This window comes from Ascaphus truei, chromosome 13 (genome assembly GCF_040206685.1).
Source record: "Ascaphus truei isolate aAscTru1 chromosome 13, aAscTru1.hap1, whole genome shotgun sequence".
Lineage (NCBI taxonomy): Eukaryota > Metazoa > Chordata > Amphibia > Anura > Ascaphidae > Ascaphus > Ascaphus truei.
The window spans coordinates 8,200,864-8,221,302 of record NC_134495.1 but is presented as its reverse complement, the minus strand read 5'-3'; the positions used below and the strand labels follow the sequence as shown (position 1 = coordinate 8,221,302).

General features: G+C 44.7%; 1 protein-coding gene across 1 annotated transcript; it reads right to left on the bottom strand.

Annotated features, from left to right (window-relative positions):
• Positions 1-526: 526 nt before the first annotated feature.
• Positions 527-20,006, bottom strand: KMT5A (lysine methyltransferase 5A). Its single transcript, XM_075568337.1, has 8 exons — positions 19,881-20,006; positions 10,978-11,075; positions 9,412-9,568; positions 7,286-7,484; positions 6,101-6,188; positions 5,946-6,005; positions 4,794-4,984; positions 527-2,142 (listed from the first exon to the last, which is right to left on the bottom strand). Exons 1-8 carry the CDS (start codon positions 19,888-19,890, stop codon positions 1,932-1,934), a joined length of 1,014 nt encoding a protein of 337 aa, XP_075424452.1. The 5' UTR covers positions 19,891-20,006; the 3' UTR covers positions 527-1,931.
• Between the last annotated feature and the right edge of the window lie 433 nt (positions 20,007-20,439).

The window sequence follows — 20,439 nt, the reverse complement described above, 5'->3', positions numbered from 1 at the left end:
ATGACAATGTGTAAAATACAGTATATACAGAAAAAACGTCAACAAAATAATGTAAAAAAAAAAGTTTATAAAAAAAAAAAAAAGACAACACCTGAGAAATCCTCAACGTTTTGGCAATCTTTTCAAGAGGAAATCTCACATGGTAGAAATACAGAATTCTGCCCTGTAGTCCAAAGCTGCCATTTCGGATGAAAACCCTCCGACTTCAATGGCCGCTTAGGGGTATGTAGAATAAGGCCCTTGGGCGCAGATTCAATAAGTCCCGAAGTGGCTGATTGCACCGTGACCGGCCAAAAACCCAAAATGAGCCCCTTTGGGGCTTATTGAATGCACTGGGGTGAAGATCACTTCTCCGCAATGAAGGTTTTCTTATCAATTTGAATGGGCGTCTTCTCCAGCACAGGGAAGCTGCTGCACAGAACAGTGCAGTGTACTTCTGTGGGGTCAGTATTTCCTCTGTAGCAAACACTTGTGTTTGAGATCTAGTGATATCTATACATCAGTAAGAAGTTCAGTCCAGTGCTCATTACCAATAAATATTTTTTATTTTTTTATATTTTTTTTTTGAGACAGTCCTCATTTCTTTTAATATAAAACATTTGACATTTGTTCAACCTGATAAATTCTACACCGACTGCATTAAAATTCCTTCTAGAGCAATGATCCATTACAGTAACAGTTTGTGCATGGCCTTCTGAAGCAAGAGCAAAAATCATCTACAGAAAAGCCATACATTCATTCTTAAACCAGGCACGGCCATGGGAAGGAACACAATCCCAATTAGATTTTGATTCTAGTAAGGTGCTGCTTTCTCAGTCATTGCCACACAAGGACCCACGTAAAAAGGCTAAGATACTAGGTGGCAATTATGTTTAATAGTTGGTCAACTTCCATAATCCCAATAGTTGTGTGCACCAAGGAAATGTAAAGATTCTTCGTGGAATGATGTACGCCATGTTCAGTTTATCTACTAATGATTTAAAAGCTACATGTTTACTCCCTATGAAAAAAACTACACATTCATTCTGAATTGCTGTACAAGTCACATTTACTGTCGGCCCTTTTCACAGCAAAGGTGGATATAATTGTTTTCTTTACTTTTTTAGAGACCAAACATAATTGTGTCCCCCGTACATGCCCTCTATGGTCCAAGCCCTTGGCGAGAAGTGACAAACTAGCTCTGTAGGGCAGTGTGTACTGCAATTTATGGGTATGTGTTGGGGCAGCAGTGGCAAGAAGCACAGAAATGGCCAGAGATCAGTGAACTGGGGGTACAGCACTACAGTATTTTCCCCAAGCTTTGAGGAACTGAACACGTATGGATATTAAATAGTATTTTCACTGGGATTAAACCTGTTTGCCCCACATTATGTATTGTGGTGCTTTCAATATGTAGGGGGAAAGAAGTATGAAATAATGTCATTTTGTCCCCGGATCAGCAGTATGCATGGATGGATCTACACCTGACCTGTTGGTGGTCCTTGGAGGACTTAAGTTGCCCAGTCCGGTGTAGACTAATTTAGGCGGTCAGATAGTTAACAGATTGCTGCTAAACCCCGATCCTCAATTTGCTACCGCTAAAGATTAGAGATGATATTTTTGTATTTGCCCTATTGAAACAGGTTCCTTCAATAACCCTTCCACAAGATTAACAATAATTGTTAGCACAGATAATGAAACCGGAAAAACATTGGATTTTTTTTCTTTCTTATTTACACACTCCTAAAAAAAACTGCATAATATTTCATTGCATGCTTTAGAAGCACCGACTTACCTCTATGCAAAACTGAATATAAAAGTTTTGGTAATCTAAGACAGCCTGTTTAAATCCATGTCACTTGCTTATATGCTAATGTAAAAAGGCGGATTTAAAACCAAACAAGCAGCTCACCAAACTGTAAAAAAAGGGTCAAGTCTATCTGAAATTGGAGTCAATTTTTGAGCCATGGATGTGCTTCAATGGAAGACCTGCTCCTGTCGCCATAATCGTATAATAATTCTTCCCCGGCTTTAATGTCCCGTGAAGCAATCAGTATAAGATGAGGTATATTGTTGATGTCGTGTAGCTTTGTGTGGCAGTTGCCCGTCTTGCTATGGTTGATCAATCTGCCTAGGCGGCTGCTTTCTTTTGTGGCATCAACACTGAGAATGGATACAAAGAGATGTTAGCAAACAAGAGATCATACAAAAAGGGAAAAACCGCACACAACAAATCCCCTAAAATCCACAAGCAAGCGAATTATGGACTGAACTGTTATTTTAGCACATTAATGCGGCAGAGTCTAGCAATGCAACTTTCTAAAAAATAATGCTTCTTTAAAGGGGGTGAACCAAATGCCACTATATTCAGCTCCAAGGACTCCCCCGATTACCAAGATACACACTGATGAAGTTACCGAATTTCAACTTCCCTGACGTGAAACAATGGCTGCCAAATCGTGGGCCAATAGGGCGCTGCAACATCACTGGTTGTGGTTTCCTATTGGATGGCCATTTAAATTCCCTTTAAAAAATTAACACCGGAAACCATCTCTGGAGCTGGGTGTAGGGTGGACTGCTCCAGGCTTCAGGCCTTTCCTGCACTTAAGAGGTAATGGTATTTTCACTTATTTTATACATTATTCCAAAATTGGTTTCATTTTGCAAATAAGTAGGCCCTAAAGCTGCCTCCCTACCCGATCCCATGCTTTGCGATCATTTATTTTACACCATAATGCAGCAACCTAACCAGGAGTTGAAAGCTCCACAGGGAGACAGTCAGAATGTTACTACGGTTCTGTTAATCCTGTCGCTGGGTTTCGCTAATGCTTTATTTAAGTAATAATCCCTGAAGAAAAGGGCATTACTGGTCAATAATGCCCTGGCTGGAAGAGTTGAAGGCCCGAGGCGAAGCCGAGGGTCTTTAACCCAGCCAGGGCATTATTGGCCAGTAATGCCTTGTCCCGAGGGGATTATTACTATTACAGGGTACATGCAGGCTTTTTTTTTTTTAACACACATTTAATTTAAAAAAAAAAATGAACACTTTTGTAGGAGTCGGTGCCTGGCTACAGGCAAGGTGGGGGGGAGGAGTCAGTGCCTGGCTGCAGTCAAGGTGGGGGGGGGGGAGAAGTCAGTGCCTGGCTGCAGGCAAGGTGGGGGGGAGGGAGGAGTCAGTGCCTGGCTGCAGGCAAGGTGGGGGGGAGAAGTCAGTGCCTGGCTGCAGGCAGGGTGGGGGGGAGGAGTCAGTGCCTGGCTGCAGGCAGGGTGGGGGGGAGGAGTCAGTGCCTGGCTGCAGGCAGGGTGGGGGGGAGGAGTCAGTGCCTGGCTGCAGGCAGGGTGGGGGGGAGGAGTCAGTGCCTGGCTGCAGGCAAGGTGGGGGGGGGAGTCAGTGCCTGGCTGCAGGCAGGGTGGGGGGGAGGAGTCAGTGCCTGGCTGCAGGCAGGGTGGGGGGGAGGAGTCAGTGCCTGGCTGCAGGCAAGGTGGGGGGGAGGAGTCAGTGCCTGGCTGCAGGCAAGGTGGGGGGAGGAGTGCCTGGCTGCAGGCAAGGTGGGGGGGAGGAGTCAGTGCCTGGCTGCAGGCAAGGTGGGGGGGGAGGAGTCAGTGCCTGGCTGCAGGCAAGGTGGGGGGGAGGAGTCAGTGCCTGGCTGCAGGCAAGGTGGGGGGGGAGGAGTCAGTGCCTGGCTGCAGGCAAGGTGGGGGGGAGGAGTCAGTGCCTGGCTGCAGGCAAGGTGGGGGGAGGAGTCAGTGCCTGGCTGCAGGCAGGGTTGGGGGGGAGGAGTCAGTGCCTGGCTGCAGGCAGGGTGGGGGGGAGGAGTCAGTGCCTGGCCGCAGGCAGGGGAGGAGTCAGTGCCTGGCTGCAGGGTGGGGGGGAGGAGTCAGTGCCCGGCTGCAGGCAGAGAGGGGGAGGAGTCAGTGCCTTGCTGCTGCCTCCTGTCCAATCGCCTCCCCTGTCAGAGCTGATCTCACTCTTTGTGAATGAGAACTGAAAGCTGATTGGCTGAAAAAGTTGTCACGGTGCCAAAAATTCCAGGCCATTACTAATTGGATAATGCCCGGAATTTTAACCAGAAAGCCGGGATTTCAATAATTTAACAGCATTAGCCTATAATAAGGGGTAATGGAGCTTGATCTGACCTTAACTACCATTCACTCAGGATAGAGTTTAGATACCTATTGCAGAAACTTGGTGAATCCATCCATCAGTATGGATTATATCCCATGATTTATTTATTTTTTGCTTTAATTTTTGTGTTGCTAGTAGGTCCCTTTCAGATCTTTCCTTTCATGCGGAAGTGCACCTAATAGTACGTACATGACTGAATTCCAACATGGGTAATAATGGAAAAATAAGCTTATATAAAGCAGGCTGCCTAGAGAAGACTCAATGCTTCTCTGCAAGGGATGAGAGAGGAAGCATATTCTTCATACAATATTTATTTTATAAACCGCACACCAATGAATGCGCCATTAACCCCTTCATTGGCTCTTCTGGCAGCAGAGGTGGTAACCCTGCGGTGGCCAACCCAACTCCAAGGGCCACCGACAGGTCAGGTTTTAAGGATATCCCTGCTTCAGCACAGGTGGTGCAGTTGTTGATTGAGCCACCTGTGCTGAAGCAGGAATATCCTGAAAGCCTGACCTGTTGGTGGCCCTTGAGGACTGGAGTTGGCCACCCCCGAGTTAACCCCTACCCCGCCAACAAGGATTTTGCGGTGCTAGCCCCTCTGGCAGCTAAAGGGTTAAGCACCGATTACCTTTTCTGGTGTTGGAAACCTCATTAAAAGAGAGAGAGGTGGAAGGAACACACTCACCAATAGGTCTTGTTTAGATATTGGAAGTAGTACATGTAGCAGCCAGTTGATATATCTTGTGCATACAACGCTTCTCGCCTTTTAGCGTCCGTGATCTCTATGAGGTCCCCGTGGTACTCTACCACGAACGCCCCTCGAGGAAAGTGTTTTGTTGCTATCACCCCTCTCCCTTTGCCGAGAATAACATCAACCTGGGCAGAAGGAACAATGTCAAGCAAAGCTTTGTAAGAGTATTTACATTGTGTAATGTACATAGCGATTGTACAAAAACTAACAACAGAACCTATAAAAAAGCACAAACACCACAGGACAAGTGTATTTACGCAAAAAGCAACAATATGCAGTAGCATAGTCTCACGGCAGAATGACCTTTGCACTCCCTGGCTACACTGCACCATTGAAAAGAACGTTCTGACTACCATCAAGTGCAAAATAGTACAAGTAAAGAGCAAAAAAAACACACCTAGACCAGTTCTAACCACAGGTATCATTAAGATATATCTATCTATCTATTTAAAGTAGTGTCACTAATCTTTATTAGCTCCAAGCACCATTTGGGAACCCCTTTATTTTAGGGTTTGGATCTCAACACCAACTACTTAAGTGGTTCTTCATTTTTGTATCTAATCTATATAAACATATATACAAAACTAGATGTAATGAGATCCACCTATGTACACATACACACAATGCTGTTTATCGATCTTTAAGTGTACATAAGCATAGTAGATCCTTCACTCAGTGTATATATACACACACACACACGTGTATTGCAAGTTACACTAGGATAGGGGTGGCTGTGCAAGTTGTGTAGATTAAAAACTAATGCTGCCTATTGTTAAAGGCTGATTGAAATATGCTTACATTGATCCTAGTGCAGGAGTGGCCAACTCCAGTCATCAAAAGCCACAAACAGGCCAGGTATTAGGGATGTCCCTGCTTCAGCACAGGTGGCTCAGTCAACAACTGCCCAACCCTGTGCTGAACCAGGGATATCCTTACAACCTGGCTTGTTGGTGGCCCTTGAGAACTGGAGTTGACCACTCCTGCACTAGGATCAATGAAATATGCTTACAATCAGCCTTTAATATTAGGCATTATTAGTTTTTAATCTACACCCCAAATGGCACAAAGTGATGGAGAATAAATTACCTTCATCCCATCTTCTTCGCCAGTTTTAATCAATTCATCTATTCTCTTCTTTTCTTCGCACTATAGGAGAAGGTGCAGAGTTATTGATACATGATTTCACAAGAAAGTGTGTTGGAATTTCTGAAGCCAAACTCCTAAACACACACATTATGTACCTGTAGCTCCGTTTTACTCTTCCTACAGCTTCGTCTAATAGGGAAATAATCAGTGACTTTCCTGTTTGGAGAATTCTTTGCTTGAACCCTGTAAAAAAAAAAAAAAAAATAGGGGGGGGGGGGGGATGGGGGAGAGTAAATATTCATGCATGTAGGAAAGATTTTGCAGTTGTCCTCTTGCTGTCCAATACCAAATCAAGCCAAGAAAGATTTTATCTGCTCCTATTGAAAATATATTTGATCCTTCACAAGATGGTCTACAAATCATGAAAAAACAATTGCATAAGGGAAGAAAAAAAAAAAAAAGTCTCCAGCATATAAAATAATGTAGTGACTCTGGAAAGGGGCCATTAGGTCACAAGGAGACCATTTCTGGTTTCCGATAACAGTTTTGTGTCTCCTACCTTAAAGCAGCAGTCCCAAGTTGCCGTTAAAAAAAAAAATATATATAATATTTATTTTTCCCCTCTTTAATATGTGTATCAATACAATCCACACGATGTAATTAGCTAAATTGCCGATCGGTCGGTGAAGATTCGGCTCGGGGGTTCACTAAATGGCTGTCAGTGCAGCAGCAGAGGACCAAAGATGCCAAGTTCTCTGGGGAAGATCATGTGACCAAGCAGTTTTGGCAGACGGCCAGATGTAATGGGGAGGGTACGGGCACGGGCAAGTACAGCCCCTAAAAGGTGAGTAACGGCCAATGACATACAGGGTTTGTAATAAGGGCCCCAGGGGTGGCACTTTTCTTGATGTACACCGTACGTCATTAGGGCACGAAAAAGGGGTTAAAGAATTGGTGCTGCCGAATCCATGATTGTATTTTTCTTTATAAAAAAGGAGCCAAACACAATTTTCCGCTATGGGGACTCCTCAGTTCGCAATATACCTTCCAGTAACTTCTCCAGGGAGACAAAATGGCTGCAAGTCTCAGGCCAACAGGAAGCTGCAACATAGACTGTGGCTTCCTATAGGAGGGCCAATTTAGCTGAAAATAGAGAGGTTCAGCTTCTTTAACCCCTCCACTGCCAGCAACACTGCTTGGGAGTGGCAGTGAAGGTGTTAATCTCCTTTGCTGGCCAGTAATGGTTTTGACAGCCATAAAAAAAAAAGCCACATTCTGCATCATATTTCAGACACACCCCAAACACAAACCCTCCCCCCCTCGCCACCCCTCCCACTCACTTCCTTCTTGTCGGCTTCACTTTGACCATCTTCGGAGTTTCTGGTTTCTTGACAGCAGGTGGCAATGCTACGTTTTTCTGCGTCTCCGTCACTTCTAGTTTGTGGCCAGGAAATGGTTCAGAAGAATTACATCCACTTTCCTTGTGTTCTCCAGGTTTCACCGTCGGTTCTGTTGCATGAACACTTTTCCTTTTCTCAACTAAAATATAACATACATAAAAACCCTTGCTTGTTAGCGGAAACATTTATTTGTGATGCATGTAATGTGTCCATTATAGAAAATTATAAAAAAGCATTTGATTCTGTCTACACCTCAGTGGTTCCACGTGCATTACGAAGACTGGGTTGAAGCGGACATTGATATTATAAAGAACATTTACAAGAACGCGACATGAACCATTAGATTACATGAAGATACAAGCAAGAGAAGAAGGATCAGCAAGGGGAGACACCATGTCACCAAAGCAACACATTTAACTGGGAAAACAAAGAAATCAAACTCAAAATGTGAACACTTGGGTCACACTCTGATTGGCAGATAACTTTTATTTGCCACAAGTCCAGAAGACCTCTTGCAAATTGGAGAACTCGCCGCTGCAAGTAAGAAGGTGACCTCCATATGAATCTCATGAAGACCAAAGTGATGTTCAACAAATGTGTACACCTCTGTAAAGATTGAAATAAATGGAATAGAACTAGGGAGAAGTCGACGACTATGTCTACCTTGGCCAGCAAGTAACAATGAAGGAGAAACTTTTGAATGAAATCAATAGGAGAATGAAGATGGGATGGAGGCGTTGGGAAGAAGCAAGAATCTTACAAGGGAACCTTCTACTTCCAAGAGTAAAGTTTTTGACCACTGTGACCCTGCATGTGCTTACGTATGAATGTGAAACTTGGACCCCAAGTCCGAAGATAACACAGAAGCTTCAGACTACTCAGTATGGAGAGATGTATGATGGATATTGCCCACAGAGACAGGAAAAAGAAGGAATGGGTTTGAAACCAAACAAAAGTCTGACATAAAAGCTTAAGTAATTAAAATGGCAGTGAGGGGGACATATCGCAAGAAGAAATGACCATCGTTGGACAAAGATGGAACTCGACTGGATTCCAAAGGAAATTAAAAAGACCAAGACGACGACCAAAAGCAAGATGGGTGGATGAAATTTAAAAAAAATGTGTTTGAGCATCGGGAAGAAGAGGCTTGCAGCTGCAGTACCTGGATGATCATTGGAGAGGCCTTCATCAAGCAGTGGATCGACAAGGGCTGATGAAAAATATATTATTTTATTACAGTGTACATTACTGCCCCAAAGAGCTTACATTCTAATTTTAGTGCCTGAGGCAAAGGAAGATAAAGTCACTTGCCCAGGTCACAAGGAGAGGATACAAATGGGATTTGAACCAGGTTTCACATTCTTCAAAGGCTGCGTTCTTGCCACCAAACTACAATTTCAGCCTACGTAACAGATGCAAATGATATATTTTGAGTATTTAAGTGTCAAATGTAAGAGTTTCCTTAACCTCAATGTGCTAAACAGTAGTGGTATGCCGTCTTTATTAAATAGCGGGCCTTTCAGCTTTCAAAATATTTTGTGCTACTTGGGCATAATTAGGTTGGTAAGTGGTCCACATGTTTATGCTCAAAGCTTTTTTTGATAATATTTTAAGCACAAAGGACACCTGAATGAGAGGGAGATCGCCACGGCTTGTGGAATCTCAACTTTTTGAAGAAAATGAACAGCTAAAACTAGGTATTGGTATCAGAGGTGCAGAGATGATAAACCGTGAATTCTTTTTCACTATAACAACCGTGGAAGGGTCATTATGCAAAATATTGATATGCTGCAGTGAGAAACACTGCTTGCATTAGTCATGTTGCTGCATTACATTATAATGATAACCACATTAATTACATTAATGATAACCAACACATACGTGAGACAAGTTTACTTGTTTTGTCCAAATATTGCTAGCACACAATCAATATTAATGATATTTGATCATTAATCTTTAATTTTTTTGCTGCAGCGTGCATTTTAGATGCATTAGTTAACCTGCATTAGATTCATGCGTGTGCCCATTTATACAAAGGCTCAGTACAACAAAACAAAAACACATACCTTCCGCTTTTTTGTGCGTTTCGCCTGGTGTTTTTCCCGGACCTTTCCCTTCATGGTGTGTGACTGAATTTTCTTCTTGCAGGGGCGGACGAACGCTGAGAAATTTACTTGGGCTCATATATGAGTATATTTTGGACTGGCCTATAAATACCAATTCCTGGAGAAGGGAAACAGTTGTCCATTGGTCAGAGTAGTTCAGTAACATTCTACATTCACAAGCCACAGTAGCCATATACACACAAATATAAGGCTGCATCCCCGCTAGCGCTGAGCGGGCACGGTTACTTACAGATATCTATATATGCAAGTCCCCACGCTCACTGGCACTTATGTAAACAAAAAAATCTAACTCTCCAGCGCGCGTTAAATGCGTAAATAACAGGACACCCGGCGCTCATGCTTGAAGCGCTCTGCAAGCATGAGCGCGCTTTGCGCCAGCGGGGACTCAGCCTAAGACTGCTAGGTTGGTGAGATAAAACATCATGCAAAGTGTTATTTTTGTTGAACTCAACCAAAAGTTTTAGACCAGGGGTCTCAAACTCAGTCCTCAAGGGCCACTACCTGGCCAGCTTTTATGGATATCCCTGCTTCAGCACAGGTGGCTTAGTCAGTCAAAGACTGGGCCACCTGTGCTGAAGCAGGGATATCCATAAAACCTGGTCTGTTGGCCCTTGAGGGCTAAGTTTGAGACCCCTGATTTAGACAGTGCCATGGAATTGTGCAAACTATTAAAAGCATTCCGTATGCCATTAACATGTAAACTTAACGAAGTAATTGGCCTCTCTAAGCGGACGTTACCACTTACATGTAAAAATATATATTACTTTTAATATTGGGTTTAGAGTTGTCCTTATGGCTAATTTCATAAAAACCCATAACCAAAGGATTACGTTTAGATGCAACCCAGAAATCCAGTTTAATCCTTTCCATATCCTTTGGCAGCAAAGAGGTTAATGCATGTACAATTAAAGCCAATATCCAGTCTGTTTATCATTATGGTGTCTGTCCATCATAAACCCCCCTCTCCCTCTCCCTCCCCCAAAACAAGTTCCCTTCAATAAACCTCACACAAACTGGACACCAGCCTTCCTAGGGATTTAGGGGCAAATAAGGTTGTTTATTTATATGCGTGGACAAGAATTGGACAGGAGTCGTTTAACCCCTCCAGGGACGGATATAGGTGTACACAGGAAAGATCTGTGCATTTATTTAACCATTTGACTGCCAAATTGACCTACCAACTCCTGCAATCTGTTAACCCATTCCAAGCTGCATCAGAAGTTAGCAGAACAGTACACATTACATTTGCACATTGGTTTTTTTTTGCCTCTATAATCCCCCAAATTATAACACCCCAAGTACTGAAACATGCAGAATAAGGGTGACCCTCCCCCCATATATCTCCCGTTCATTTAATCACTATACAATTTAAACTTTGAGTACATGGCAACTAGAACCACACATTTAACCTCGGAGGATCCCCCAGTTGTACATTTAACCTCTTGGGTTCTGGAAAGTAGTATGTAAGGTTGCTCTGGGTAATAAAAGTGAATAGAGCCGACCGACCCCGTTCATTTTCGGGTGGTTCTCGTTGGTGCCCCCGGTCCGGGACGGTTCCAAGGTGTCTCCTGTCCTTCCGTCGCTGGGTTTGGACATTTTCTTTCCTGGGGGAGAGGGAGGGTAGGGGGGAGACAGGGCTGTGTTTGTGTAGGATGCCGAGGGGGAGGCTCAGCGCATTGTGACAGGAGCGGCAGGGCACGGCGCCGCCATCTTTAAAGGGACTTGGGGGGAGGAGAGGCAGAGACTTGGGAGTGCATGAGACAGCTCAGCTAACCCAGCCCTCCTGTACAGACTGCCCAGTGCATGAGACAGCTCAGCTAAGCCAGCCCTCCTGTACAGAGAGAGAGAGACAGCTCGGCTAACCCAGCCCTCCTATACAGAGAGAGACAGCTCAGCTAAGCCAGCCCTCCTATACAGACAGCTCAGCCAGCCCTCCTATACAGAGACAGCTCAGCTAAGCCAGCCCTCCTGTACAGAGACACCTCAGCTAACCCAGCCCTCCTATACAGACAGCTCAGCCAGCCCTCCTATAGAGACAGCTCAGCTAAGCCAGCCCTCCTATACAGAGACAGCTCAGCTAACCCAACCCTCCTATAGAGACAGCTCAGCTAACCCAGCCCTCCTATACAGAGACAGCTCAGCTAACCCAACCCTCCTATAGAGACAGCTCAGCTAACCCAACCCTCCTATACAGAGACAGCTCAGCTAACCCAACCCTCCTGTACAGAGACACCTCACCCAGCCTTCCTGTACAGACTGCCTAGTGCATGAGACAGTTCAGCTAAACCAGCCCCCCTGTAGAGAGACACCTCAGCTAACCCAGCCCTCCTATACAGAGGCTGGCCATTGCATGAGACAGCTCAGCTAACCCATCCCTCTCCCTGGTATAGAGAGACAGCTCATCTAAGCTAGCCCTCCTATACAGAGACTGCTCAAAGAATGAGACCGCTCTGCTAACAAAGCCCTCCTGGTAGCCAGCTCAGCTAAAAGCAATACATTGGTTAACTGTGCATGACATCGCTCAGATAAGCCCAGCATGTTTGGTAGCCATAGAGCTCAACCCAGTGCTTCTGACAGCCAGAGACAGTTCAGATAAATCCAGCCCTCCTGGGAATGAGACAGCGCAGTGTATGAAAAAGCTCAACTCCTTGTCCTAAAAGCCGCTCAGTGCCCACAGCTCTGCTAGTACCTTAAAGCAACAGTTAAAAGGGTTTATTCATCAAAAGGTGATTTAAATTAGACTTTGTGCGACATTCCCCGGATTTGGCACTATCGAAGTTTAAAGATTAACCCCACCCCCCTAGACCCCATGCACACTTAAGAGTGAACAAGGTGTGTAATTTGTGTATTATGGCACAGTCTCTGCTCAAAGACTGCAAAAGGTAGTTTATATTCCCTTTAGCAAGGATCAATCAGTTTGGATTCCTCCCTTTGCATCTGTGACTCTACTTCACTACTTCAAAACAAATGTATTGACGCCATCGCGTGCACTTGTCGTAGGCGCGACAGCTTGGTCGCAATCGCTGGAAGTCACTTCAATTTGATTTTTCCAGCGACCACAGTGCGACGTCAGCGTCGCTGTCACCGTCACCATTAGTGCAGCCATAGTCAGAAAAGCATACGTGATCGGTGGGAAAACACTGAGGAGAAGCCTATTGGAAAAGGCTCGCTGGGTAAGAAAGGCACTTGGTCAACCTTATGTCAATATCGGCAGCTGGTTGAATAAAAGACGTGCTCAGCCGGACCCTAACCTGCCAGCCTAAAGCCTGCTTTAACCGTAATAGGGTAACCTAATCCTAATATGCCAGCCTAAAAACCCAAACAAACCAACCGCTTACCCTAACCCAGGAGAAAACCACTGCCAGCTAAGGGAGTGGGAGGAGGTTATATAGCGCCGGCCACCATTTAATTAAAGGGAGAGGGAGGTTATATAGAGCAGACTGGCGGGTTAATAAGGGAGAGGGAGGAGGATATATAGAGGACGGGTAAATAAGGGAGAGGGAGGTTATAGAGCTGGCAGCTGGGTAAATAGACACTTCCATTGGTAATTGCACTATGCTAGCACATAGGTTCAGGATCCCACTGCCAACTCCTGGCGAAGATATCAGTCTCCTAAATCGGAGACATTTTAGGGGCATGAGGACCGAACATTTTCATTTTAATGTTGAAGTGCAGATTTCTAGCTATCTATCTGTGACACTCCATTGACGTCCAGGACCAATGATGGCAAAAAGCTGCAAGTCACTGATTAGGAGTTATTAGAATGTGCTCATGGTTAACAAGGATGGGCCTGCTAACTCTTAAGTACAGAACTGCACACACTGTAAAGTGCAATGAATCATTTATAACTGGATGTGGAGCAACAACTTAACACAAAGGCTGCGCTTATAGTGCCGGCGACGTCAGGCTGCGGTCGCTGGAAAAATCAAATTGAGATGACTTCCAGCGATCGCGACCAAGCCGTCGCGCCGTCTTTACTATAAGCGCACGCGACGGCGGCAATGCCTTTGTTGTGACATTGCGTCGCTGTCACCAGCACTATAAGCGCAGCCTTAGAGGGAGCAATACTGCTCCATCCAGGGATTTCCTTTCCCGTTTTCTGATCTCGTGTTGCGCTTATTGTACTATAATTCCCTGTACTGTATTGTCTCTTGCAAAGCACCAAGTACAGGTGTAGGCGCTATATAAATAAAAGATAAATACAAGGCGCATATTTTGTCATGTGCTACTAACAGAGTACCTAGAAGATACTTTACAAAAATAACAAAAGGTCTTGTTCTGGCTACCCTCGGGAGCCTTTATCAAGTGCTCTTATCAGAGCTGAAAGGCTGGGCCAATAAAATCAATTTTTTGCATATTTGTGGTGTGCCTCTCTCTGACATACACACGGTTTATCATATGCTTCTCGCTCAATCCCCATGAAAATGTGCACAATTGTTGGTATTCTTATGTAGATTAACACTATACAAGAAGCACAATGTAGACAATCAACTGAGGTTGACTACATTGATGTCACTATTAGGTCGACAAGTACCAGGTACTCTACTGGAGGTTCATTTCAATAAACAAGAAATGGGAGTTGCCTTCGTAGCATGTAAATGTGTTAAACTGGTGCAATCTAATCTGAAACACCAAGGATTACTATAAAGTATGGTTCAAAACGTTACAAATATCCTCCTGCAGCTGAAACGCACGTCCGAAGACGAGAACGCCACTATCCGATTGCATAAATCCGATAACGCGTTGATCCAGCCGCTCCCAATCCTGAACAATACATTTGACAAAATAGTTTTTTCAGTCTCCTAGCGACCGCCCTTTATCAGGAAACATTGTATGCAAGAGTTTGGCACCCCCATTCTTGCGCTGTCTCAAGCACTTTATAACGCGCTTATCTTCTGCGCTGAGCACCATTTTGTAACTATGCACTTGATGAGGTCATCACGCCGTCACCAATTTCTAAGAATATTTATTAGATTATCAAATCATTTTGAAATGTAATCTACTGTGACAGGCCTATAATTGCTCGAATTTTTCATGAAAATTGAGTTATTTTTCTGCAAGATAGGACGAAAACAAAAAGGGGTCCCGTTTTTTTTCTGACCAGCTTATATCATTAAAAAAGTCAATAAATAAAATAATAAAAAATCTGGGGTATGAAAGAGAACTCAACACAATCCCATAGTCTGGGTAGGCTAGGCCCTCAGTACTATGCAACTGGGCAGGATTTTAGTTGCTTTGCATCAGTGGCAGAATAGTTGGTGCAGCAGGTGCCATGCGCTACGATTCATAGCATCAAGGGGTCCACTTCCTGGAGCACCTCTAAATTGTGGGGCAAATGAGGGGAGGACGGGTGGGGGGGGAGGCAGTGGGGAAAAAGTATCCACCTCCGCTTTTCATGTTCTCATGTGCCATCTGATAACATCTCAAACCAATTGATTTACGTATGTAGATGGGTTAACCAATAAAAATGTTGAATGGAACCTATAGAACCCTAGTAAGGAATTCCAAAGTCCCACACAGCCTTTGCCAAGCAGTGTCAGTGGTCAAAGCAGATGAATATATCAAAAGTAAAACAGTGTTACAGTGCCTGACAATTCCAAACTGAAAATACAATCTCTGGAGGAAATCTCACACTCTCGCAGACTTCCTTCCCTACAAATTTATGCTATCCAGTTTCAATTCTGCCCTCTCTCAGGCTAAACAAACCTACTTTTCTTCACTAATCAACACGCACAAGTCAAATCTACGCTGACTCTTCTCTGTCTTGGACTCCCGACTCAGACCACCCTCAGCTGCCGCCTCTTCCTCCATCTGAACTGAGGACTTTGCTGACTATTTTAAGGAAAAGCTGGAATCCATACGGCAGAACATCCCCTCTGTTTCCTCCTACCACCCTACACCGCTTCCTAACTCTCCTCCTGCCTTCCTTGACTCTATTTCCGCTGTCACAGAGGAGGATGTGGCACTGTTGATCTTCACTTCTCCCTCTACCACTTGCCCTCTTGATCCCATTCCCTCCTAAAACCTCTTGCACCTACTATAATCCCTACGCTCACACACACACACACACACACACACACACACACACACACACACACACACACACACACACACACACACATTTTTTCCTCCCTCTACTCTGGTACCTTTCCCTCCTCCTTCAAACATGCAACAGTTCTGCCATTACTCAAAAACAGCAGGTAGAGGTTTAGGATAGTAGGACTGGACTAGGCCCCCAAAGGAGGTCAAGAGGAGCTCGCCCAATCAGCAAATACTGAGTGCCGCTGGGAACCAGGACCAAAAGAATTGGACAAGGTGGTGCCTACACCACACACCCCCCCCCCCCCGCCTTTTGTTGAGAGTTTTATGTTGTGTGTCTTTGGTTTCGTACGATGCAGGGTATCGGTATTACAGTTGAACAGGGGAAGTTTAGTGACAGTATGTACAACGTAATGCTGTACCTTGTAAATGAAAAACCAATAAAATTGAAGTTGGGGAAAAAAAAAAAAAAAAAACACCCCAGCAAGCTTAACCCTACCCGTCTTTCTAACTATCGACCTCTCTCCCTCCTACTTTTTGCCTCTAAACTCCTTGAACAGCTTGTATTCTCACGCCCGCTCCATTTTCTCACCACCTATTCTCTCCTAGACCCTCTACAATCTGGCTTCCGCACTGCTCACTCCACTGAAACAGCCCTCACTAAAATAACTAATGACCACCATGCTGCCAAAGACAGAGGTCATTACACTCTGCTCATATTACTTGATCTCTGCAGCATTTGATACCTTGGACCACCCTCTCTCCTCCTTCACATTCTCCATACTCTTGATATTTGTAACAATGCTCTATCCTGGATCTCCTCTTACCTCTCCCAACATACTTTGTGTCTCTTCTGCCAACACCTCCTCCTCTTTCGATCTCTCTGTGGGGGTACGCCAGGGCTCTGTCCTGGGACCTCATTTCTCTGTACACACTCTCTCTCTCTAGGTGACCTAACCACATCTCTTGGGTTCAAATATCACCTCTATGCTGACAACACGCAAATTTTCTTTTCAGCCCCCGACCTTACACCTGCTGTACAGACCAAAGTTTATGTATGTCTCTCTGGGATATCATCCTGGATGGCCCTCCGCAACTTAAAATCAACATGTCAAAAACAGAGCTCCTCATATTTCATCCCGAACCTGGTCCCACTACCTTCTTCCACATTACTGTTGGAAATACGATCATACACCCAGTAGCGCAAGCAAGCTGCCTAGGGGTCACACTCTACTCCTCTCTCACATTCAAAACGTATCTAAAACCTGTCGCTTTTTCCTCCGCAATATAACAAAGATACGCCCTTTCCTCTGTTGCTGGACTGCTAAAACTCTGACTCAGGCCCTCATTCTCTCCCGTCTTGATTACTGTAACCTCCTGCTGTCCGGCCTTCCTGCCTCTCACCTGTCTCCCCTACAATCTATCCTAAACGCTGCTGCCAGAATCACTCTACTCTTTCCTAAATCTGTCTCAGCGTCTCCCCTCCTGAAATCCCTCTCCCGGCTTCCTATCAAATCCCGCATCTCACACTCAATTCTCCTCCTCACTTTTACAGCTTTACACTCTTCTGCCCCTCCTTACATCTCAGCCCTAATTTCTCGCTATGCACCATCCCGACTCTTGCGTTCCGCTCAAGGATGTCTTCTCTCTACCCTCTTTGTATCTAAAGCCCTCTCCCGCCTTAAACCTCTCCACTGACTGCCCCAAACGTCTGGAATGCCCTTCCCCTCAATACCCGCCAGGCACCCTCTCTATCCCCCTTTAAGACCCACCTTAAAAAACACCTGCTAAACGAAGCATACGAGTAGGCTCCACGGCTAATACTATACACATGATACATAAAGCTGAGCCCCTTTAAGACGCACTTAACAAAACGCCCTCCTACTGTCTCTGTACATCCTTCCAACCTACCATTACTAGATTGCAAGCTCTTCAGAGCAGGGACTCCTCTTCCGAAATGTAAATGTTTCAGTCTGAAGCACTTATTCCCATGATCTGTTATTTTTATTATTTATTTGTCATACGATTGTCACGTGTATTACTACTGTGAAGCGCTATTTACATTAATGGCGCTATATAAAGACATACATACAAAAGGGAATGTTCTTTATTTAAAAAAAAAAAAATGTCCTTTTCTTTCTTTAAAAACAAAAATTGAGCAGATGTGGTTAAAAAGTAGGTCTTTAAATCTAACACCAGTTTTCTAATCACACGTTCACTATTAGCCGCCAGATTGTGCACTGCTTCTAACTGGAAGAATGATCTGCACCAAATATGACACAATGGGTGACCAGAGCATGGGAGGTGTGTGCTTTAGGCCGCTTGTATAGTGTATGAGTTACAAGTCTACGGCCCGGGCCATAGAGGGGTGAGGAGTTCGGAGCCGCGCTGACGCTCGCCTGCTGAAATCTGCGCGATTTCATGCCCATGCAGGCGAGCCAGCGGGCGCGATCGGAGGCGGGGGGAGACTGAGGGAGGCGGGGCAGTGACGTCGCTGGGCCAATCGCCCGTGACGCACTGACGTCACGGCGCCGTGACGTTGACACTGCTGTGCTGTGATTGGAGGTTTTCAGCCGACAACGCGCTGAAAAACAGCTTGGCGCTCGGCTGAAAACTCCAACTCGTCAGCGCGCCTGCGGACGCTCGCATGAGCCCCCTCTCAAGGCATCCTCATTGAGGATGCAGGGGCTCAGCGCGGAGCGTCCGCGCGGCTCAGCACGGCCTGTCCTTCTATGGACTCGGCCTAAAGAGAAAAAAAAGTAGGGCTAGTCAGCTTCTACTTAAGAAAATTGTAGTCCTACTTCCCAGCACACAATATTCATATAGAAACAGGGGAGCGCAATCTTTTTTTCCCTTCGCCTCCCTGCCGGCTGTTCCCCTCTAACCTCGGCATTGTGTTGCCATGGCAAAGTGACGTCACATGATCTCGCGGCGTTGCCACGCGACTCCAGAAGCCGCCGGAGCCAAGGTAAGTGCAGTCTACAGAGGCATTCGCCGCTTCCCCGACACTTAAATTAAGTGCCTTCGGGAAACGTGCGGGGGGCCTCTGTAAATCCCACGCAATCTCGCCCCCCCCCCCCAGTTTGCACACCGCTGATATAAAAGACAGGCAATATTAGTACCAAATAGACTAAGGGGGTTACACTATCCTAGGCCAGGGATTTTTAGAAAAAAAATAAATAATAAAGTTGCCTAATCTTCCCCCCCCCCCTCATAAAAAGGCTCATTGGGTATTACCCCAAAAAAATATATATATATTACAGAATGTAAGTATGGCAAAGGATGTAGCCCCAAGTAGTACTCAATTAGTGATTAGCTACTCATACCAGCTTCATGATTAAACACATATACTAAGTATACAGGGACTTTGTCCCACAAATGAGCAGCGACTTATACCTATGTTTCGATTATGCCCATTGATCCCTCTAGATCAGTGTTGAACTTTTTGGGGGTTAAGGAACACTATAATCATATTGTGAAATTCTGCGGAACCCTGACCCGCGCTAATAGCGCGTCTGAGATCACATGCGTTGTAAGGAACCCCAACCCTCTCTAATAGCGCGTCTGAGATCAGATACATTGTAAGGAACCCCAACCCTCTCTAATAGCGCGTCTGAGATCAGATGCATTGTAAGGAACCCCAACCCTCTCTAATAGCGCGTCTGAGATCAGATGCATTGTAAGGAACCCCAACCCTCTCTAATAGCGCGTCTGAGCAGATACATTGTAAATTCTTTTGTATTTGGTACAATTTTCAAATGACTTGAAAATTGCAGAGAACCCTTTAGGGATGTCCAGGAAACCCAAGGTTTCTTAGGAACCCCTGTTTAAAACACTGCTCTATATTGTAAACTCACAAGCACATTACCTTTGCGTTCGTTTTTATTTGGTGTGCAATTCCATTTATACAATTTGTGTCACACACGTCCCCCATGGTATCGCGTTGCAGAATACAATAGCGCTTTATAGATATGCAATAATAATGATACAGCATTCCTCATGTTGGGAGTGGGGCAGAGTACTGGGCAAGTCCCTGAAAGGAACGAACATTTCACAGACACCCTCATTAAACCCTTGATTGGGGAATCACCATTCCAGCCCTATCCCCAATTTGCAGCTAGAGGTATTACCATCACTCCGTTTAAATGACTAAGTTACAAGGACTCAAAACAATCCTAGGGGCCAATTCCTTATCTTTTGCCTATGATAAACTTCCATTAGAAAGACAGGGTGGACAAGCCTAGCCCTGGTGATGATCCTGGACACTACCACAGCCAAGATCTCTTTGTAAACTGGTGCATTTTGCTTCTTTGTTACAACATAGCATCATTGTTACCAGCGTGGCCAAAATTAATTGAAAGAAAAAGTACCTCTTCCCATGATGTCTTTAGGATCGGATTCAGTAAATCCTCCAGGAATACAAAACCTGAGGATAAAAAATAAAATAGCAACAACAAAAATAATAATAATAATAATAATAATAATACTTAAAATGGAACTACGGTATAGATGTGCACAATGCAGCTACACTGGGTTTAAATCCCAACACGCTACATCGGCTTGCAAAGGGAAGCTGGGCAGCAAATATCACCGCCCATCTCTCTCCTGATTGACTCGTCTCGCTGTCTGTTAAGCGGGTTGGGTTTCCTATTGGTTGTCTTCCGCCATACACACCTCATCGCCCCGCCCCTTTGTATAGTGAGTGTATTTTTAAATTTCCCTTCCCTTTTATTTGATTGGCTCATGTAGAAATGCAGCAGGAACCTGATTGGTCCATTGGTCCTAATTAATGCACGAAAGGGACAATATAGTATTTAAGTTAACTCACATTAATATATATATACTTATTAAGGTTATATATATATATATATATATATCCTTCAAGTGATAACATACCTGATCATTTAATATAAGATACACATAATTAGA